General features: G+C 34.2%; 2 protein-coding genes and 1 long non-coding RNA gene across 5 annotated transcripts; all 3 read left to right on the plus strand.

Moving 5' to 3' along the window:
- Positions 1-265: 265 nt before the first annotated feature.
- On the plus strand, positions 266-1,175 carry LOC113701121 (uncharacterized). Its single transcript, XR_003450828.2, has 2 exons — positions 266-447; positions 673-1,175. It is a non-coding gene; the product is annotated as an uncharacterized lncRNA (long non-coding RNA).
- A 5,632-nt stretch (positions 1,176-6,807) lies between these two features.
- On the plus strand, positions 6,808-23,452 carry LOC113700845 (uncharacterized). Of its 3 annotated transcripts, XR_011818297.1 has the most exons (13): positions 6,808-7,212; positions 8,167-8,274; positions 9,232-9,318; positions 10,600-10,653; positions 10,728-10,866; positions 10,969-11,031; positions 11,112-11,185; positions 11,266-11,441; positions 11,542-11,606; positions 11,689-11,809; positions 11,908-11,977; positions 13,427-19,832; positions 22,764-23,452. XR_011818297.1 is itself a non-coding variant. In XM_072058991.1 (12 exons), exons 9-12 carry the CDS (start codon positions 11,599-11,601, stop codon positions 13,404-13,406), a joined length of 228 nt encoding a protein of 75 aa, XP_071915092.1. In that variant the 5' UTR covers positions 6,837-7,212; positions 8,167-8,274; positions 9,232-9,318; positions 10,600-10,653; positions 10,728-10,866; positions 10,969-11,031; positions 11,112-11,185; positions 11,266-11,441; positions 11,542-11,598; the 3' UTR covers positions 13,407-13,700. The 3 variants fall into 3 exon arrangements, 2 of the variants coding, with proteins under 2 accessions (XP_071915092.1, XP_071915093.1); XM_072058991.1 differs by lacking the exon at positions 22,764-23,452 and having other exon boundaries at positions 6,837-7,212; positions 13,378-13,700; XM_072058992.1 differs by lacking the exon at positions 22,764-23,452 and having other exon boundaries at positions 6,838-7,212; positions 13,427-13,700.
- LOC113701118 (protein ALP1-like) lies at positions 19,826-22,865 on the plus strand. Its single transcript, XM_027221631.2, has 3 exons — positions 19,826-21,212; positions 21,321-21,546; positions 21,642-22,865. The coding sequence occupies exons 1-3, from the start codon at positions 20,754-20,756 to the stop codon at positions 22,100-22,102; spliced, it is 1,146 nt and encodes a 381-aa protein (XP_027077432.2). The 5' UTR covers positions 19,826-20,753; the 3' UTR covers positions 22,103-22,865.
- Positions 23,453-23,614: the final 162 nt, after the last annotated feature.

Below are 23,614 nucleotides of genomic sequence, written 5' to 3' on the forward strand. Positions count from 1 at the left end.
CGAGTCGAGCTCGAACTATTCGAATATTCCAACGAATCGAATTCGAGCCTAAAAATGTTATGCTCGATAAGCTCACGAGCTTTTCGAGCTTAAGGTATATTTAAATATATATAATTTTTATATTTATAAAATTACTTATATATATATAGTTGTAAGCTTAATTACATGTTTTATCTATTAAAATTCAAAATATAATAGGGGTATTCTTGTCTTTCCAGATAATTCTTAAAACAAAAAAAGAAATTCACAATTTAGATTCTAATTAGGTCAAGCACTTCCAATCTTGTCCGCCACTCCGCCGTCTTCTTTCTTTCAAGTTCAACTAATCGAGAGCTTTGCCTAACCAAACTTGTATCAAGACGGTGTCATCTAATGTGAAGTCTGCTGGTGTATCCGTTCGCTGAATCTATCGCCGGTGATTCGTCAGACGATCTCCACAAAGACCAGGTATGGATATTTTTTCTACTGGTGTATCCGTCGCTGGATCTAACACTGGCCCAATTGTTCTAACGTCAATCGCTCCAACCTCCAAGCTTCCGAGATTCCATTCTTGAAAATTGATGAATGAGAAAGGTCAAGGTCATAAGATGGAGTAAATTTTACCATTTCAACGGGTACTAAACTAAATGTGTCTTCTATTTTTTCTTTCCTCCTCCTTTGCTTATATGACAGAAAGGAGACAGAGAATGGTCCACTGGCCCGAGTCATCTCTTTTCTAACAAGCACTAGATTCAGATCTGGATCCAATTTTACCGAGATCATCTGTCCTTGCACCCTTGCTCATGTGAGTTTTGCTCCTTTTGCACTGAGGAGCTGTGTACAATTCCTACAAGGAGCAAGAAACCCGCCCCTGTAAAAATCTCGGATTGGTATTAGATTTTCTTGTGTTGTTTGGTTTCCATTGGATCTCAAAAATGGGATCCCATGAAGGTAACATTATCAATGGGAATGGAGTATTTGGAAGGGATATGGAAATGTCGGAGCTGCCTTTGGGCACTAAGAATAAGTACAAAAGAATGGATTCTCAATTGACTGATGGTGGTGATGATGATTTACATCATCAGGTGGAATTGGAGAATAGGAGAAAGACTACAAGGAAGTTTGTTTTTGTTTGTGCCGTTTTTGCATCTCTCAACAATGTCCTCCTTGGATATGGCAAGATTTCTGTTTTTTCCCGTTCATGTGTTTACTTTGTTCAATGATATGCCTTAGCACAATGTTTAATGGTTCGAGCCCGAACTCGAGCTCAAAGATCTCGAGCTCGAGCTCAAACGCAATTCGAGTAATTTCGAACACGAGCTCGAAACTCACGAATTTCTTACGAATCGAAACTCACGAATTTCTTACGAATCGAATTGGAGCATTAAAATTAAGATTCGTCGATCTAGAGCTCGATCTCGAGCCTTAAGCACTTTGTCGAACTCGAACTCGATCAAACTAGTATTCGAGCTCGATTCGATTCGTTGACACCCTGTGTATCTTCAAGCTGAGGAAGCCAGCATGTTCTTCCTCCAAATGACACCTCTTGCTACTTCGTCAACATCGCTCCTCTGCATTTCTTTCAAAAAATTTTTTTTGGAACAAGAAAAGAAAGACACAAGGATTTTGAGAGATAAAGAAGAAGAGGCCGCAGTGGTGCCTTGAAAGTGTATAGCCAATTCTCCATTCTTGAAAGTGCGGAATTTTATAATGTTTGGAATGGTAATTGAATTACATAAAGTTACTTGGACAAATAAACGATTGTCATTTGTTATACCTGAAATTTGATTGAAATAACAAAACAGTGGTTTTTCATTGAATATTGAAGTGTTTTTGCGGGAATTAAATGCGGAAGAACACCTAGTATAGGTGTTAATTTATGTATCTTGAGTGGGGCATTAATTTACATTACAAACTCTGTTTTATGTACATCTTTACATGAGGACTTTGGAATCATCTTGACTTGTGAACGGATCCTGGAGGTTCTGGACCTTGGAAGGATCTTTACGCTTCGATAGATTAATTCATTATGATGCTCAGGTCACCCAGTCGGCCTTAGAAATGCAAAGCTCAGAGTGGAAAATCTCCAGGAAGTGAAAATGGTCACTCATGAATTCTGCTTTGACATGTATGACAGTGTGGTAAATTAGAGACCAGTTCCGGGTGACTAATTCTGAGAAGTTTTTTCTACTAATCTGCTAGATAAAAAATTATATGTGAGTTCTTGATAAAAGTTATGGGAATTTTAAGTGAAACAGCTTTTTGAAATTCGTGAAAAAACTTTCGAATTCGGAACCGGTAACCACAGAGGTTGCAGTCAGCTTTGAGCAGTCTAAGAAAATAGATCGTAACATGGTGTAGAAATGCTGGAATCATTTGCCATTTATCTTCAATGCAACTAGAGTTATTGAGCTTTCTGCCAGTATAAATATTCCACACTAGTTCTATGTAGGGGCTCTAAATTTAGCCAAAGATTCAGCTCTGCGTTGAGAGCTTTGGGCCTAATGATGCAATGTTTTCTCACCCATATTTGACTAGGTATTGATAGAAATGTAGGAATGATTTCTTCCTGATATGTTTAGTATTGAGACTAGTTTTAACGTGTATGAGTTCATATTTATACCAGTTCTCTAACTTAAGTTGTCATGGTTAGACAAGATGATACTGATCAGCTTAACAGGGTTTGGACAGAAAGTTGTTTTGGATTTAGGTGCAATTTTCAGTAACTTATGTTTTGAATCACACCATAATCACTTCAAGAGAATTCTCGTACTCTGAATCTAGCTTCTGAATCTTCAAGAATCATGGTTACGAGAATTTTATGTCTCAACATATTGTGGTTTTAGCATGATTGCCCAACCTAAAAATTTGCAGGACAGTTTGTAGGTGTACTATAAACTCATGGTGGATTTTAGGTACCCTAGGATGATAACCTCATAATGTTTCCTCCACAAGATTTTTAGTATATTGAACCACATTTCCAACAGCATCAATTTCATAATTGATTATGCATCATTACAGTTTTTGCAGGGAACCAATAGCTGTAGGCTTTTCCTGTCAGAATTGCATGGTTGAAATAAAGACACTGTAACTTGACTGGAGAAACTCAAAATTAAGTGCCGTTTGTTATGTATGAAAATAGATTCATAGACATTTAACTTGTAAATTATTCCAGTTCCATTTATACTCAAATCACTTGATCCCAAAGATGACATAAAATCTGTCCTGAAAGAGAACGTTTATAGTGATCTTGTAAATTTGTTGGGAATTTTGAATAGGTAATGATTTGAATCTCCAAATGAATCCTTCCTTAGATATTTAGCACGTTAATTTTGATTTCACTTTCTCTATTGATCTGTCTTATATGTGTTATAGATCTCAAGTTATGGTTTCATGTAAGTCTACCTTTGTTGACTCTCTGAAACGTGTGATAGATCTGGAATTTCATAGTGATGGTTATGATGACACTATGAATTTATGATCAATTCTTGTAGACTCAGACCATGAATTCAGGAATATTTCCTTCATGTGAGTACTAATGTTCTAAATGGAATTTTTAATGAAATAAAGTTCTTAATTGTTTGATATATACATTTCAAGATATGATTACTTTGGTTAACAATACTAGTGCTGCAATTTTGCACTGGCACTTGAAAGGATTCATTAACTTTGAGGTCAATTTTAGGCAGACTGAGGTTCAATTCTAATGCCATGAACCTCATTAGAATACAATGAGTGTGTTTGCATAGGAGATTATGGATAAACTTTTGAGAAAAAAAAAAAAAATCCTGCCACATTTTTTGATGTGATGTATGCCAAATAAAAAAGTAATTAAAAGTGTATTGACAATACAAGGAAATCAATGTACGTAAATAAAGTGTAAATAATGTGCAATCCAAATGAAATACTTTTCTATCTAGTTTCTAACCATATTAAGCATATAACCCTGGGACTTGAATGTATCAACGTATGCTCAATGCAATTAGAACTACCGAACACTAAGCTTTACCCCTGAATTTTTGCCAGTTCGATAATAACTTTCAATGAGTTTACTAGAATGCTGGCATTCTAGTTTTGACTTGTCATTAACAAATATTAGTAATTTGATCTTTTATTTTCTAATTTTTTTTCTTCATTCTCAATGCATAATTTATTGAGGTGAAAGCTATGTGGATTATTGCCAATACTGAATTTGGTAGCACAATGTGTTGCTCATTTGGTTGTCTTAATTCACTTTTAAACTTATATATAAATGCTATTGGAGTCCGAGTTTACTTTACTACACGGGCCAATATTGCTCGAGATATTCATATTATTGAACTTGACATCATCATATTATGTTACTGTTGAAGTGTTGACAGTAATTGACATGTATTGAAAATTATTTGTGCGTGCTTGTAAACTCGGTTGTATATTTTATCACATTGGAGAGAACTGGGCTGTACCATGTGTAGATTGGATATATCGACCCGTAACAGAGTTGATCAAGATGGTCTCGCCACTGTGATTTCGCTATCCACTTATTAGTTGGGATGGCCAGTGAGTTGTGGGTGAGTGACGTGTGGCCACTTGGAGTTTGGATATGCAAATGACAAAGGTTTGGAGTCAGAGATTGTTATATTTGTAGGAGTTAGAACTGCATGTACTATTAACTACTGTGCAGGATTAAGTGCTATGTTCCAAAAACGACTAGAGCCACCTCTAGAGCTCATAAAAGTCATGAATATATACCTGAAATTAAATATTGAACAGGGCAACCTTTAAAACCCGTGTTAATACCTGTATTTTTCTCTCACGTGTTAAATTCTTTGTTTGACTCCTTTATGCAATTGTGATGATTTGGTGAAATTAACCGTGCATCAACTCAATAAACATTGTTGAACTTTCTGACCTTGATATAAGCTATTGAAAAGTGCATATGCAAATAAATTTTAGAGATTCAATTGTTTTGCAACCTAGAACCTCATTGGGCATAAGTTCATGTTATTTGTTTCCAATTTGTTTTTCCTTAGGTGAGAGAGAATGAAAGTCGGAGGAGTAGATGGCAAAGAAGGGCGCGGAAGTATTTATAATTTGGAAGACTAGGGGGAGGCCCGTGCTAAACGTGGGAATTTTAACTTGTGTTATGAAATATTTATTCAGATAAATTTATTAAAAAACATAGTAAAATTAGAACTGAATGGTAATAGGTTTAATTGAATCGGTCGAAGTGTATGGAATTATAAGTAAATTGGTCAAATCAACAAACTTATAATGGAAAACCAATTTATAAGCAAAAGAAATAGGATTATCGTAGATAATCACACCATACTATTATAAATAATAATCATAACAAAGACTTCATTGCCTTTATTACTATACCATTATAACACAATCATGGCCATATCCAATCAACAATTAACATGTAAACTATAAGGTCAGATTTAGATCCTACCTTGATCATGAAATTGTAGTCAAAAGATAATTTTTGCTCATAATTTGACCACCTACCGCCACAAACATCAAATTTTGGAAATATAGTTAGAAAATGTAGGAAAGTTCCTATTAATATTCATGGGTATTGATAAGTATGCATCATGTATTCCATAATGAAATTTTCATATTCATATAATACTAAAAAAAAATATTGCAGTAGAAAACTCACAGTTTCGATTGTATCAGCTAAACATCTAAAATTGCAGAAAGAGAGAAAGTAAATGAACATAAATGTCCAAACACCCACTACAAAATATGGAGCACAAGCACTTGAAGCAACATTTTTCAATATAAAAAGCCTATATTATTGTCAGGAAGTTGACGAGTACTGAATTATATTTGTAACGGATTGAAAATATGAACTAGAACCAATCATCTTCATTATTAGGAGCTTCCCAAACCAATCATCTTCAGCATTAACACCCTCTCTTATTATACCTATAAAAACTGCCCAACAATTATAGAAGAAGATGAAGAGCACTATAATTACTTATGAGTGATTTAAACTGCACTTCAAAACTTGATAATCATGTGGAAAACAAACCAATTGCATATGATTGGACACAATACTCAAACCGTATTGAATTAGATATTACAATGTTGTACATTTGGTTTAATCACTTGTATTTGATTTTTTTCTGCCTAAATTATCCCAAAAGATGACGGATGAAAATTTTTCAACAGTCACCTATAAACTCCTTTTTACATATGTATAGGATTCTAATTTGCTATATTAGAAGTTTTGAACGAAGTGTTAAATTGTAGTGTGTAATTCAATGTTTTGTTTTGACTACCAATTAAGGGGATAAAGTGAGAAAAATAAATTCATTAGGGATAAATTGTAAAACATACCAAACTTTAGAGGAAATTGTTGTAATTAACACTTAATTTAAAGTTAGAGAACTTTTAGCACGTTTTCAAAGCCAAAAGGTTCAAATGGTGGAAGGTTACTTGTGTAATGAAATGTGGCAATTTTCAAACCTTTTGTGTGATCACTCAATTACACTTTCACATTACCAATTAACTTTCACTTCAATTGTCTAAATACATATTGTCTGCATAATTGTCCATAAGCATTGTGACCACTAAAGTAATTAAAATTCTATTAAAAAAACTATTAAAAGATCAATAATGTTTACGTTTGTTTTTGTGTATGAAAATGAAAGTTTTACACTGAATTCTTCCATATAAAAAATTGTTCCTAAATTGCAATAATTGAATGTGAATTGCCCACAGCCCAAGCCCGGACATCATCAGATAAGAGTCTGCAACAGGTTATCAAGATTAAGGACTTAATTGTAAAATGTGGAAATTGTTAGACTTTGAGACAATTAGTGGAAAATAGCAACTTTCGGTTAGTTAGAAATTGGAACTGATTCTGAACTTTATTCCTATACGAACATCCAATTTGTAACAGAATAGGCGGTTGACGAATTACATAACTTCATTTTCTTTTCTCTCAATTTAATTTTCTTTCCAGATAGTTCTTGCTCTTCGAGGCCTCAACTCTTAATCAAGAAACCAGGTCCGGGTCCTTCTTTTTCCTCAAAATTTCCTACTTAGAACCCTAATTTCTCTCTTTTTCCTAAAAAGGAACTGTATAGGAAATAGATTGTCAGGAGGAAAAGGAACTGTATATGTAGCGTAGAAAATTCTCCGCGGCGGCGATTCGCTGCCTTTTGATGAACTCACGTCGCAATTCATGTCCGAAGTCCAGCCTTCTAACATCGTCGACTACTGTGGCAGCATCTCAACTAGGTTTTTCTTTGTTTCTAATCTCTCTCTCAATTAGGTTTATTCTTTTTATCTTTTTCTTGTTCGATAAGAGCCTGTAAAATCTGGTAAATGGCCCGTCCTTCCGTGTTATTGATTAGGTTTTCTGTAAGCAAATTAAGAGTGGCAGTGTAATAAGCTTTGTAGTTGGGATAAAGGAATTCAGTTTTAATGATTTTAATGAAGAGTTAGTCCGTAAGGATTTATTTAGAAAATTTTGTACTATTTTTTTTATTACCTCTTTGTATGCTCAGATGTCTTGTGGATTAGTAGAAAATTTCAGTTCTTTAGTATTTCTGTGTTTGATTGGCGCTGTCGATGCTCAAATATCTGGCGGATTGTGGATTGATTGACATTTGATTGCTAATTAGGATCTTATTCAGTAAGTAAATGGATGATTACATCTGGACTCGTTTTCTTTGGGTAGATTGTTGGAGTTCTGTTTGATCTTCTTCGCATGTTATTGTTTTCAGTTACGATTTATGTGAGGATGGATATTTTGTGAAATTAGGAGTTGACATTCTGATGAAAACTATTGTCTTGGAATGCATTCGTTTATACCATCTAGAAAGCTCATCGCTAATTTGCGTTTAATTCATGCAACATAGACAGTCAGGAGTCCGTTAGTGGAAGTTGTTGCCATCATGAAGGTAATCAAGTAATTGGTGATTGGATAAGCAGTTCAAAGTTTGGGGCAATGGAAGTTGACTTTGAGAATAAATTCAGTGGAATAGATAAAATGTCTTCTAACTCTTTGTTTGTTTACGTATGCCATGGTTGATGATTTTATAATTTAGCAATATATTTACTCTCAGTACTCTTTTTGGCTTGTGAATAAAAACGAAAATAAGAAGGTTAAATTTTTTTTCTCCTAGCATTTTTTATTCTCTTAATATTTGGAATTCTAATCATCAATGATTGCATGTTCTGTTATTGCAGAATATAGACCTTAGTCCAACAGAGCATCTGGTTGGATTTGCAATTCTCCACCAGGCATATTCTTCCCAGCAGACTAGTTTGCACCCACACATTTCTCTGCTTGTGGAAGTAAGTATGCACATGTCTTCTCCTCATTGTATTTTTTATTCTCAGGGATTTGTTTATGCTCTTTTAATGGCCAATTTTTAATAATCATGCGCTGTGTAAGATGGTTCAGCTGTGCAGTGTGCACATCAAATGCATTTTTTACTTTTTTATTCAGCGGTTGTAGAAAAGCTGACAGTAGTATTTTCAATTAACGTTTTTATGGAGTGCTAAGAGTCATTGGACTGTCTGTCGTATGAAACACTGATAGTCTGGTGAATTTACATAATCACATGAACCTGATGTGGATGCCTATTCATTACTGTGGGAAAGACTGCTTTTGAAAGCCTATATTTGCTTCTAGAATAAGAAATTGTTGACAAATTAATAGTAACAAATCCTCTCATATAGGCTATGTGATGTTGGCCTTTGTGAATTTCTGAGGCTTAAAATGACTTTTGTCATGTCGGCTTGTGATATCTCATCTTGCATAATCACATGAACCTGATGTGGATGCCTATTCATTACTGTGGGAAAGACTGCTTTTCAAAGCCTATTTTTGCTTCTAGAATAAGAAATTGTTGACAAATTAATAGTAACAAATCCTCTCATATAGGCTATGTGATGTTGGCCTTTGTGAATTTCTGAGGCTTAAAATGACTTTTACATGTCGGCTTGTGATATCACATCTTGCATTATCACATATGATTTATATACTAAGTTTAGTATAAAATGGATGTGTAGTTGCTGGACTAGTATCTGGCTCCCCCTTTCCACGTACACTGAAAGAAAAGCAAACAGAGAAGAGACAATAAATTGGAAATTTGCCTTAAGGGAGATGTTTATATTTTCTGATATGACATTTTTGTTATCCATTTAATGCTGCAGATTTGACTGTTGCAATAACTTTACTGTCTTGCTATGGAATGTTATTGGTGATGGTTGACTTTCATATTTCCTCCTGCTATTGTGGGTTTGTAGGCAGCATCCAATGAAGAAGCTGAAAAATTTGAAAGAGGTTTTATTCTTCAGTTGTTAGGCTACACCAGCTCTACAAATACATCAGAGGTATTGCTTAATGATCCAATTTGCGTGTCTAGCTTTATGGGGTTGAGAAGCTCTAATGATTCTGTCTTTGTCAGCTTCTAATCATTATTGCTCAAGTTGATCTAGGAAGGCATGTGCTAGTGGCTTTTCTGTCTTCTAATGCTTCTAATTCTAGGTTATTTTGGAAATTTTGGACTATGAATTGTCTGTTCCAGCGACATTTAGTGTGTATTTTTCATTTAAATCTAGGGTGTTGGCAAAAGTATATTTTAGGAAAATCTGCCTAAAACTTGTAGCATATTTGTTATTGTTGGACAGTCAGAAGCATAAGGTATTGATTAAGTACGTTGACCAGAAGCAGTTGAAGTACATTAAGAAAAAAAAAAGAACACATTACTGGCTGGTTTTTACGCGTACACTTTTTAGATGAGGCAGTTATTGAATTCTTACATTCCTGGATCTTGTGTCCTGCAAAATTTGCAGGATGATTTTGCAGGAAAAAAGTTTGTTGCACAGAATATTCTCAATAAATACTCATTGACTGCCTGTTTTCTCTAAAGTTTTTCTTGTTAAACAAACTTGCACAAGAAAGTGATTTCTCTTTACTTTCCTTCATTTTAGCTTCCCATAAATAGAGCCTTTAAGGAACTTTTTTGGACTCAGGATGATGATTTCAACAAACAAGTAGCACAGTGGATGTGTTTAGCGTGGATGATGATTTAGAATTGTTCATGTTTTTAGAGGGAATAAATAAGTGATACTCTGAACAATGACTCTCTCTCTCTCTCTCTCTCTCTCTCTCTTGCTGTTACCCACATAAGATAAAATTGGGAAGTGTTCCAATTGTATTTCTTCTCTCTTTTCTTGTTTTAGCTTATATTTTTTGTAATCTCTGGCGTTGTCCACGCCAACTTACAAGCTCATGTGATAAGAGACTAAAAGTCTTTGGCTACCCCTGTAGTGACAAATGGTTTATCGGCTGCACATATTTCAAGCACATCATATCAATTTTGTAGTTGTTCCTCCTACAAATGCTTTTTATTAAGTGATGCAAAGCAGAAAATTCCTCCTTTATGTTGAGAGAAATATCCCTTACAGTTTCTTTTGTTTTTTCCCTGCTTTTTTCTTTTTTCTTGGACAAATATTTCGTTCCTCTATTTGGATAATTGAAGATCTGTGCGTTGACTGTGCAACTGGAGCTAATCCATCTATAGAAATTTCATGATCCTCTAGTTATCCATGGAGTGTTTATTTTTTATTCTAGGCTCAAAATAATTTTTCTGTTGGCTTTTCTTGATGCAGTTCCTGAAATTGTCTGCTGCGGACTACATAAGAAACTTTGATCCTTCATTGCACGTGAGTCATGTATTTTATCATAACATCAGACTTTACATTTTCTCAACTAATATGTCCTGATATGAATTTGTCAGACTTTTCCTCCTAGAGAGCAGCTGCAGCAGCAGTATTGTAGTGAAGCTGGCCTAGTCATTTGAACCTACTAAAGTTTCAACTGTTGAGGATTTGATTGCTAAAGGTTTGAAGGGGCCTCTTGAACCTGTTGAAGAAGAGGTGTTTATACTGTCATATCAATTTATGTGGTGTTTAAAATTGAAACCTATTATATGCTGTGGAAAGTGATTGCTAAAATTTCATATCCAAACTGTTATCCAGCAAATCTTATTGGGGTTGACAGCAAAAGAGCTAAAAGACAAGCTGCCAAAAGGAGATCTGCCAGTATGTTGTTTTATGGGCCTATTAATGTCTTCTATGTTTTTTTTTTTTGATACCTAAGAGCTTTTGTATTTGGTCATCAGGAACTGGCGAAGAATAATCCTGACCTTGCTCTTCAAGTTCTCTTTAAGTTTCAAGATTTAGATGAAATTTCAGAGTATGTTCATGGTTTGTTTGAACTTTTAGAAAATTATTATTTTATAAGAATGGTAATGATGAATTTATTTTGGAATGCAGCTATTATGATGTTCTTTATGGTATGGATGTGAACTCTAACTTGATAGAAATGGTTAACAAGCTTCCTAAAGATGTTAAACCTACTAAACTTGGATTATTAAAGCCGTGGATAGAACGTGGTTCAACTTTCTGGAAAGGCAATAGAACGTGGTTCAACTTTCTGGAAAGGCATCAAGGTCCTTACTCAACTATCTACTGTATTTACACAATTTCCTCTATCCCTTTTATGTGTATAATTAACTCTTCACATCGTGTTTCTTATATAATCTGTTGCAGGATGGTGATCCTGAAACAGCATTTGACCTTCTCTTTCAGCTTGCAGAATTCCCTGGCATGGGAGAGTATGGTCTAAATTCATCTGATCATATGAAAATTAGAACCTGAAGTTATCTATGCTAATGTGACAAAATTGTCTAAATGTAGGGAATTGACCAGGCTTGTTAATTCAGATTTGATTGATAAACGTTTGAAAGGTTTTAAACCCCCACCTGAATTCATTCGGAATTTCATAAAAAGCTGTTTGCCATCCACAGCTGAACCCACGGTGATCATTTGCTTATTTACTGTGTCTATTTTTGTAAGCTCTTTTCCCTTCCTTTGAGAGTTGGTGAACTAGATAATGATTGAATTTATCTTTTTCAGGATACGTCTCATCAAGCAAGATTGGTACTGTACTTCTTGAATAAACTGATCGACAAAGACATTATCAAGGGTAACTATCCTTGCTTAAAGTTTTAACGTGTGAATCTTACTTATCCTAGAGCTAGGAGTTTGCAATTGAGATTCTAATTGAGTTCCATTGATTTGGTCCACTTATTTGTTTCCTGATTGGACTGATTATTTTGTGGTAGTAGTTGTGTTGGGAGTTGTGGGCTGCTCTAATTGAGTTAATTTTTGCATTTGTTCTTGGTGGTTGTTTTCTGAAGGTGATTATTTTACTGTTAGGTTGGGCTGCGTTTTTTATAGCTTCTGGCTTTTATTTTTTGGTATCCAAAGTAGCTCAGAATTGATTAATCATTTTCTTTTTTTTTTTAAAGTCTGAGATTTGGTGGTTCCCTGACTATTTGGGTTGGTTTTTGTCTTTTAATTTGTTATTTTGTTGTTGCATGTCTTGTTTGTAGATGGTTTCATATGTAAAACTTGCAGTTTTGGGTTTTATCTGATTAGAGCCCTTTGTTTTTCTGTGCTTGATTAAGAAGTCTAGGTTGAAGTATGTATTGTCTTTGTTAAATTTCATCAAGTAGAGTGTTGAGAAGGATGAATCTTGGTGCAATTGTTTTTTCTTCGGGCAGAGGTTTTATACATCAGAAGAGGGTTTGTTCAAATTAGAAATAAAGTTCTCAGGGTGTGGTTGAATTCAAAGCCATAATTTACAGATAGATAGTATGTGCAAGTCTTATGTGTTTCTAATATGCATAATTCTTCGGTCTTTGTGATCTTCATTGGTATTCTCAGGGTGTGGTTTTTGGGTGGGTTCTTAGAGAGTTAGTTATTTTGGACTGCCTGGAGATGACATAGGATTAGTTATTATTCAGTTGCCATTCTAACTTTTGCCCAACATGGGGAACTTGAATTTAATTGCTTGGACTCCTTGATCCTTTTGACATTTGTGGGTTTGCATTCCTGATTTGTTCATCTGATTGTCGAGATGGTTTGTAGAACATTTCTCTTTTCAAATAACAGTGCTGGATTTTGTGAAGTTAGATTAAGTTGCTTTAAAACCACTATTATCCATAACATGGAAAAGCATAGAGACCTTTGGGACTAGATGAGTGACACAATTTTGGATTGATAGACTATGCTTAAATCGTACAAATCAATCTACAAGCCTCATGTTTAATTAATCATATGAATTATTTTGTAATTCTCATTGTCTTTGAGCCGAAAACTTTCCAGTATTGCATGTTATCATTCTAGAGGCTAGAATATGTTAGTGACTTTAAGTGCGTATGGTGGTCTTCATTTTGTCTCTGTTAATTTATTGCAATGATGCTGTGCTTTTCCGTTTTGAATTTATTCAGTTATTTATTCAGTTGGAGGAAATATTTCCTTTCCTTTTTTCCTCCCTTAATTTATTTAGTAAGCTGACATATGCCTCCTTAATGTATTCAGGTGGAGAAAGCAATTTCTTCTTTTATTAATTTATGTCATTGTTTTTCAGGTTCTGTTTATCCAAGTCCAAGATAAGGATAGCGTTGAAAATCTGTGAATCAGTGGTCAATTTATGAAGAAATTCATCTTTTTTTCCTTCCCCTTCCCCTTCCCCTTCCCTTCCGTTTAAATACATTATTTACTTCTTACCTTTCTGTCTATATATTTTTCTGAATTAGTGTCGGAGGTAAGCGTTTCAATATCTTCAGATGAAGAAAAGAAGAAAACGAGATTCTATCACGACGTGCTTGGGAGAAAGTAATTAAATGCATTGGTTGTGTGCATATGGGCGGTCTTCATTTTTGTTTTTTTTGTTCCCCTTAGTTTATTGCAAAGGTGCTTAGCTTTTCATTCTTAATTTATTCAATTGGAGGTAATAGTTCCATTAATTAATTATTTCTTCCCTTAATTTATTTATATGAAACTCACATATGCCTCCTTAATTTATTCAGATGAAGTTCACATGTCTCCTTAATTTATTCAGGTGAGGGAGCTTCTTCCAAGCTTCTTTCATGAGGGTAATGGCTGGGTTTATTTGATCTAAAAAACCTGTAAATCAATGGTCCATTTATGAAGAATTTATCTTTTTCCTCTACCCTTTCCCTTTATATGTCTTACCTCTCTCTGTCTTTTATTTTTATTTTGAATTGGTATCAGGAGGTAAGCTTGTTCCTCTCCCTCATCCTTAGCATTGTTTAGCTAAATTTGATGTTTGGTTTAATTTTTTCTATGGAACCAGAGCCTCATGTTAGGGACTTCTCAACGCTCATTGAAAAAAAAAAAAATCATTTTGTTGTTTGAACTGGTAGAGTGGGCCAAAAGGTTCTGGCCGAAGATGGACATTTGACTAGAGTCGTTGAAACTGTTGTTTTCGACTGGTCGGACGTGGACATTTGACATGTACTTTTTGACCATATACATTCATCAGCATTCCTTCATAGAGTTTAGCTTAGCATGTTGTTAGCAAGTGTTCAAAACTGTGACGTATGATGAGGAGAGACGAGTAACTGTGACGTATTTTGCGATGCTTGCATTTTGATGAATTTGTTGTTTTTACATGACTTCTGATATTTTCTCGAGAAAATGTCAGTAAAAGGTTCCCAAATATTATGATTTGATTAACAAATTGGTAATATCTTGGATTCAATCATTACCAAGGGCACCATTCCCCCTTTTTCGTAGGATAATATTTTTTTCTGATTCCTTTTGGTCTTTTTAGTTTTTGACTGGTATAATAAATTCAGTCTACAAATGGTTGATCTATTGCCTTGTTTGACCGTAACATTGTCTCTTTGTTAATTCCAGAAGCAGAGGGAAAAATTATACATATATAGGAGAGAGCTATTGTACCAAATTCATCAAAATTATACATAATTTCAGAACCTTTTGGCTCACTCTACTAGTTCAAACAACAAGAGGGTTTTTCTTTTTTCAACGAACGTTGAGAAGTCCCTGACATGAGGCCTCGGTTCCATAGAAAAAAATAAACCAAATATCAAATTTAGCTAAACAATGCTAAGGATGAGGGAAAGGAACAAGCTTATCTCCTGATATCAATTCAGAATAAAGATAAAAGACAGAGAGAGGTAAGACATATAAAGGGGAAGGGTAGAGGAAAAAGATAAATTTTTGATAAATGGACCATTGATTTACAGGTTTTTTGGACCAAATAAACCTAGTCACTACCCTCATGAAAGAAATTTGGAAAAAGCTCCCTCCACTTGAATAAATTAAGGAGGCATATGTGAGCTTCATCTAAATAAATTAAGGGAGGAAATAATTAATTAATGGAACTATTACCTCCAAGTGAATAAATTAAGAATGAAAAGCTAAGCATCTTTGCAATAAACTAGGGGGAAAAAATAAAATAAAATGAAGACCACCCATATGCACACAATCAATGCATTTAATTATTTTTCCCAAGCATGTCGTGATAGAATCTCGTTCTCTTCTTTTCTTCGTCTGAAGATATTGAAAAACTTGCCTCTGACACCAACTCAGAAAAATATATAGACAGAAAGGTAAGAAGTAAATAATGTATTTATAGGGAAGGGAAGGAAAAGGTGGAAGAGGAAGGGAAAAAAGATGAATTTCTCTATAAATGGACCATTGATTCACAGATTTTCAACGTTATCCTTATCTTGGATTTGGATAAATAGAACTCTTGATAATGTCTTTGTCGATCAGCTTATTCAAGAAGTACAGTACCAATCTTGCTTGATGAGATGTATCCGTGAGTTCAGCTGTGGATGACAAACAACTTTTTATGAAATTTCAAATGAATTCAGGTGGGGGTTTAAAACCTTGCAAACGCTTATCAAACAAATCTGAATTAACAAGTCTGATCAATTCCTCTCCCATGCCAGTGAATTTTGCAAGTTGAAAGAGAAGGTCAAATGCTGTTTCAGGATCATTATAATGAAGCCTGCGTGTGAATCATTATAATAAATAACTTGGATAAAAAAAAAGTCTGCAAATTGATACTTGAAATTACATATGATTTTGGGTTTAAATTTCCCCCCTTCTTCCCAACTTCTTAATTTCTGCCCCCCTCATGCTAGGGTGGGGGACAAAAATAAAACTGGAAACTATATCTACTAGTCTCATGCTAGGACAAAAACCACCTTGAAACTACAGTTTCAAAAACTTTTTCAGTATATTTAAGTAGGTAAATTATTACTAAATAATTTTATTTTATGGCTTCCATTAATTCCATCTTTACACTTTATGGACGAAAAATCACCAAGATCAAAACAGTAATGCAATTTTCTTTGTTGACGTTGAGACCATTATTAGAACTAATTTCATTTCAGGTCTTCTAGCTTCTAGCTAATTCTCCATGTATGTCGTCAATTTTAACTTGGATGCATTGCATGCTAAACTTTTTACATCTTCCTTTTTTTTTTATTTGTTATCGTGGGGGAGGTCCAACTAGACTAAAAAATATTAGAGGGAGTGATTTCCACCTCTAAATCAAAAGGATACACTGTTGCACACCCTTCGATTTTTATATCTTTCTCATTTTGATCGAATTGTTAACAATATTAGGAAATTAAGGGAATGTTTAGCACGTGCATAGCACATCCCTAATAGATAGCAAGTCAAATTTTATTGTGGACCACTTGCCTATTACTCGTTTCCTTTGGCTATTCATTTTTAGATTTTGAGATTAAGACCCTAACTCTTGGTTTGTCGATAGTGTAAGCTTCAATATATTAGTTGATCTTTCTTTGAATCTGCAATTCAAGAGCAAAAAAAAAAAAAAAAATTCCTTCAATGTATTAGTCAATCTTTCTTTAAATTTGCAATTCAGGAGCTAAAAAAGAAAGAAAAATTTCCCCTTCAAAAGTTATGGTCAACCACAGGCTAAATCCTAAGAATATAAAAGGACGAGTAGGTCTTATGAACAGTACTGTGGTCCCCTATCAGCATCTTTGCTATGTGGATATTTATGAAATTTCAACTAAGCAAAAAGGGGGCAATTGTGGAGGTCGGAGGTCAAGGGTTCGATCTTTGTCTTCCACCAGTCACTATTTATGGCTTTCCCCTCTCCCTTCCCCTAGATTAGATTAGAATAGGTTATACAAATAGTTATCGTTACTGGCAAAAAAAAGGGGGTGGGGCAATCATGGGATTTTCGATCAATTGTGCCTTTATCATCTTACAAACTCTCTCTCACGGTGACAAATGTCGCAATTGCAAGCCATTGATTGAATCCCCCTTTCTCTTAGGGTCGTCTTTTGCCACAAGCTAAATGTATACATCAAGTCAAAGATGATTCAGAAGAAAAATTTTGCACGCATGCTATATCGACATGGCCACAGTTTCAAAACCATTGGCTCTAGTTTAAAAGTTGAGGGTTTTAATTCTTCTGAAAGGTGGAACTAGTACTAACCCTTATAATGACGATTATGGTTACGGTTCTTGAAACCTCCAGTTTGGGTCTAGTTATGGTTTTGATTTCTTTTGATTACGGTTCATTCTTTTAATTATGCTTAAATACTTGTTATTATGAAGTTGGTTCTAAGTAAATATGACAATGAATATTTTAAAAAAAAATATGAATTTTATTATATTATCATGTGACCAGGAAAAAGAAAATATGCATATTTTATGAAAAGAAATACCTTTTATATTGAATGTTTTAAATAAAATTTAAAAAAATACATAGTTCTCTCATTGTTGAAATAGAGAAAAGGAAAAAAATCTTAATTAATTAATCATCATCATAATGGCTAGTTGATAGGTATGGGGTGTGCATATAAAAATAATCTCGATCTCAAGTTTTAAATTTGTAATTTTCTAAATATCCACATGCAACTGCAAGTATACATGTCATGTTCGAATATAGAGTATTAAGGGTTGATCCCATAGGAAAGAGTAATCCATTATCGATGTTATTTGAACTTCTTTATTATTTAGACGCTTACTAATGCGAGAAAGTAAATGTAAACTACAAACATACAATAAAAAGGAAGTAAATCAATAATATAAAGCTCCTAAGGAATGGAATTTCTAACCACTCTTTGCTAGCAATATTACTTGGGTAATTGAACACTAGTACCTTGATTAGTTATGGTTTAATTTTCTTATGAATGTAAAATCTACTCTCGTAATGAATCAACTATACTTATAACAAATTCATTTCTAGTCTCATGGTTATGAAATTAGCTACAAGTTCATGACTTCTATGAAATTATTATAAAACAAGCCACAAAGTTGCATTTTCTACTCTCGTGAGTGTACTCCTTAAGTTTAGCACTTATTTGAACTAATATTGAATTACAACTTTCATTGATAATCCAATATTTTTAAATAATCACAACTAATAGCCAGTTAATCATAATTGTAAGAACAAAAGTGTTAAATAATTAACTCAAAGCAATAGCATCAACTTCCCAAGCAAATCTCACAAACAAATCATAGAAAGTTCATCCAATCCAAGGCATGAAACTTTAGTTAAACATAAAGCAAATGAAAATACAATCCAATCTTGTATTAAAACTACCAAAGGAATCAAATAAAAGAGTTAAAGTGTTAGAAAAGATCAAACCCTTGTCACAAGAGCTCAACTTTTCCATCTTCATTTCCCTTTGCTCCCTTGTTGAGCTAAGAAGCCTAAGGATTTCTAGATTTAGATCTACATTTTGATGGTGTTTTTCTTCCCCTTTTTTCTCTCCAAACTTTGTCCAAGAGGAGTCCCTGTTATAGGGAAAAGAAAAGGCTTAATTATTGTGCAAGTTGCACAAATTGCGCTTCTTTTCTGACTCAAATCCAGTTGACAATCCGTGAACAAAATTGTTGGCTGGTTTTCTCCCCTATTTCTGCTGAAAAATTGCAAAAAAACACTTCGAAAGTGGATCTGCAAGTGGATCCACGGACTTGAGGTCCGCGGATCCATCCGTGGATCCCTTATTTTCCTTTATTCTTCATTAGTCATCTGCTCTCTGCCTACAATCCGTCTAGGAATTTGGGCCCAGATTAATATGAACATTTCTCCATGGAGAAAGCTAAATTATCTCTTGTGCAAAACAAAAAGTTATAGTCCCTTGAGATACTTTCCAATGGCTCAAGAATCAAGTCATTTCGAGATCTGGGGACTAAGTTATGGCCAAAACACTAATGAATGATTAGAAAGCATTGTCGAAGAAAAGTGATTCAGTAATTTGGACTTTAGTCTATGAAAACGCGAGAACTAGATTTTGGTTCTTCATAAGAATTGTAGTCCTTCCTATTAGCTTTAACATGGTTTAAGAATCATCTCAATCCATGCTTTGTAGCTTAAGTTATAGCCAATGTACCAAAATTTATCATTATTGCCATTGCTTTTATTCGTGTTTCTTGCGTGCATTTCATCATTTGGTCTTTCCTGTCACATGATTTTCACTTCAAATCATCAACAATCATGCAAGTATCTTCTCACTTCCCTTCAATTGATGATTGAATTATCAAAACCCATAACAACATGAAATTTCCACACTTAAGTCCATAGAAATGCAAATTTTCTTACTTAACCACAGAATGCAAAACTTAACTAAAAACTTAGGGGCTGCTTGGTTAAAGGGTTTGAGAATCAAATAATGGAATGAACCCCTTATTTGTTGCTTGGATTAAGTCTATTGGAATGCAATTTCTGGAATCATTTCTAAAAAATTGGACTTTCACCATTCCTGAGTAAATTGAGAGGTTTTGGACAAAACTCTCAACTTATTCCCGAGCAAAAACATTTATGACGAACCTACCCTCTTTTTTTTTTCATTACACGCCGCACCTTCTGTTCTTCTTCTTCATCAGATTTTCTACCTCTTCTACTTCACCGATTGGACAATCATAAAGATCAGTGGATTTCGACTCTCCTTGGATAACAAATTCTAGAGTTGAAGAGTCTTCTACTAGGGTGAATTCCTTGATCCCAGGTCAGTGGATTACAAACTCCCTTGCCTCTGCAATTTTCTTTTCGTATGCAAGCTTTTCTCTTTCTTCTTCTCTGTTTTTTCAGGCTACTCACTGGGTAGCTAAAAATAAAGAAGAAAAGAAGGGAATCTGATACAATAACACTAACTGGACCAAAATGCTATGCTCTGGACCCATCACATTCTCACTTTTATTCCACTCACGCTACACAATCTGTCAGTTTTGCAAAAAAGTCTTCCTTCCATGAATTCATATTCTTTTGTCACAAAATCCAATAAGAAATTAATTAAGAAGATTGCTTAGTACTTTACAGATTATTGCCGCAACAAATACACTATTATTGGTGAGAATAATACATGTTTTTAATCCATGTATTTTGTTGTAATACATGTATTTTAATTCACGTACTTCAACAGATGCATTATTTTGTTCTTTTTTTTGGTGAGATAAATGTTAACGTCACTAGATTTGTCATTTTTATGTTTTTAATGTGTTTTCTTGGATTACGCATTCAATGGAGGCCAATCAATTCTTGATCTTTTGGTTATTTGATCCGTGAATACTGGTATAGTTTGGGTGGGTTTCTACATGCCCTGTACCTGTTTGTAAAATTGTCTGCTTGAATAGCTTTCAGTTTCATAGTTATTCGTACATTAGGATTTCAAGTTTCAACCATCAATTTCGTTTGTTTATGCTTATTTATATCTACACATCATTGTGTTTACGGATGTATGATGCATGTCTAGGCCCTTTTAATAAGATCAATTGATGTTTAATGCATTTGAAGATTTTGATGCCGTAATCTAGTTTGGTGAATACTTACGTTTGGTTGTCATATTGTTATGTAGACAAAGATGCCACGTTTGCCTATTGAAAACTGAAGACGCAAAAAATATCGAGGGCAAAGCCAGATTTTATCAGGAATGATAATGGTTGTTATTGCACTGTTTATGATGTGGTACCAGTTAATATTCATTCATCTCAAAAGTAGAAGACGCCAAATAAAATCAAAAGAAGAAAAAGTCACTGAGCGCTTGCAACACTTATTCAATTTGACTAGGGAGAGTGATGCTTATTGTATTAGCGAACTTCGTATGGATAGACGAACATTTGGGATATTATGTGAAATGATTAGAGACACTGGAGGCTTGAAAGCTACAAGAAACATGTCAATAGAAGAAATTGTTGTCATGTTTGTATATGTTTTGGCTCACCACAAGAAAAGTAGAACAATTTGTGGTCTATTTTGGAGAAGTAGAGAAACGGTGAGTCGTCAATTTAATCTTTGCCTCCTAGCAGTTTTGAAATTGCATACTATATTACTTAAGAAGCCTGAGCCTATTACCGAAGATTGCACAGATGAGAGATGGAAATGTTTTAAGGTAATTCAAACATTAAAATACAATCATTTAATAAAATGTATATTTTCATCTAAACTATCCAATATAGACATTTTAACTCATTTATATTTTTTATTTTTGTTAAAATAGAATTGTTTAGGTGCCTTAGATGGGACATTAATAGATGTGACACCACCCACCGAACAAAAATCAAGATACCGAACGAGAAAAGGAAGTATTGCAACAAATGTATTAGGGGTTTGTTCTCCTAATATGCAATTTATCTATGTCTTGCCTAGTTGGGAAGGTTCGGCACATGATGGTCGTGTGCTTCGAAATGCTATCTCTAGACCAAATGGTCTTAGAGTCCCACAAGGTAAACATATATTGCAGTATTCAATACCATTCAATCAATTTTTTTTCGAAAATAAGGTAGTCTAGTATTAATTTGTGCATGATTGAATTTTGAAGGTTGTTATTACTTGGTGGATGCTGGATATTGTAATGCTGATGGATTTCTTGCCCCTTATCGAGGGCAAAGATATCACCTTAATGAATTCAATGGTTATCGACCACAAAGACCAGAGGAATATTTCAACATGAAACATTCTAAAGCTAGAAATATCATAGAAAGATGTTTTGGATTGCTAAAAGGAAGGTGGAAGATTCTAGCATCCCCTTCATTTTTTCCAATTCAAACACAAGTGCGAATAATTATGGCATGTTGTCTGCTGCACAACTTGATAAGGAAGTTCATGACTTTTGATCCACAAGAATTACTACAAAGTGAAGAAAATGAAAGTGAAGATGAAGACAGTAATGAAGAAGTGGAGTACATATCCACTATTTTGCCAAGTGATCAATGGACAAATTTTAGAAATAATTTAGCACATGAAATGTTTGACAATTGGAGGGCTGGACTTAGTATTTAGCTATGAATGGATGTTTTGCTCTTAGACTCATTAAATTTGGATTGACATTTGATATACTCTTGTAGTGGATTTGTGAATTAGATTGACACTTGATGTATGTTCTTTTAAATTTGGATTGACTTTTAATTATATGTTCTTTTATGTGTTTTGTTATATTATAAATTTCAGTTATATGCTATTGTGTATCAAAATTAATTGATATATATGGGTTGACTTCTAAATGATAGTATGGAGAATGATGAAATTGTACGTGGAAGAGGGAAAAATAAATGTTTCTGGACTGGTGAAGAGGTAAACGTGCTCATAAAAGCATTGCAAGAGTTGGCTTGTGATCCAATGTGGAAATCAGATAGAGGATTTAAAAATAATTATATGATCGAATTGCTTAAAATTATCTTGCATAAGTAACATACTTTTACCAAACAAGTCAGCCCACATATTGAATCAAAAGTTAAGTGGCTGAAAAATAGGTTCCATGCAATTGTTGAAATGTGCAAAGAAAGTGGTTGTAGTTGGAATGATGCTGAGAAAAAGATTTCTTGTGAAAAACAGTGGTATGATGATTGGTGCAAGGTAAGAAATTGATTACTTTTTACATTCTGATATGTTCTTTTTCAACCTTTTATTAAGATTATCATTTATCTTTCTATTCTATCTCTAGACTCATAAGGATGCGAAGGGCCTTTGGGATGTCAAATTTTCATATTTAGGAGATCTTGAAATTGTATATGGAAGAGACAGAGCCACTAGAAATGTTGCTGAAGATTTTGCACAAGCTGTCAAGATATGGAAGATGTCCAAAATTTGGAGGAAGGAGATGAAGGGCTTGATGCTATGTCAAACTCGGATAATGATAAGGTAGAAGAAGATAAAGTAAATTCCATGGAGCAATTAACTCAACCAAGCTCAACAAGCACAAGAAATTCCAAGAAACAAAAGAAACAATCACCTCCCATTGCAAATGTGTCAAAAAAAATGAAATCTGCATCAACAACAAGGGGTGATCTTGATGCATCATTGCAACTTCTCACCAGCAAATTTGGAGATTTCGTGGAGGGAATTCAAGCTAATTTAACAACTATGGCAGCAGCCATGTCAAATGAGGATAAACGTGAGCAATTGGTCTCTGATAGAAGAGATCAAGTTGTTGCTGAGTTAATGAAACTTGCTTTATCGAGTGGAGATGTAATGAATGCAGCCGACATATTTTCGGAGCAGATTTCCAAGCTTCATGTGTTCTACAATCTTCCTGCAGAAATGAAACGACAATATGTAATTAACCTCCTTTATCCTCCATCTACTCGCTGAAGTAAAATTATTGTTAGCTGGAAAGTGATGATTTGATGGCAATTTCTTTTTGTTATGGTGATTGTTAGATGGTTATATGATTAGTCTTTTGGAGATTGTGGACATTGAGTGGCACTCTCGACTGGATTAGACAATTGATTTGTATTTGGTATGGCTAGCTTTTGTGATTTGAGTCTCCTTCTTTTGTTCATACATGTAAGGAGA

The sequence above is a fragment of the Coffea arabica genome, chromosome 7e (genome assembly GCF_036785885.1).
Source record: "Coffea arabica cultivar ET-39 chromosome 7e, Coffea Arabica ET-39 HiFi, whole genome shotgun sequence".
Lineage (NCBI taxonomy): Eukaryota > Viridiplantae > Streptophyta > Magnoliopsida > Gentianales > Rubiaceae > Coffea > Coffea arabica.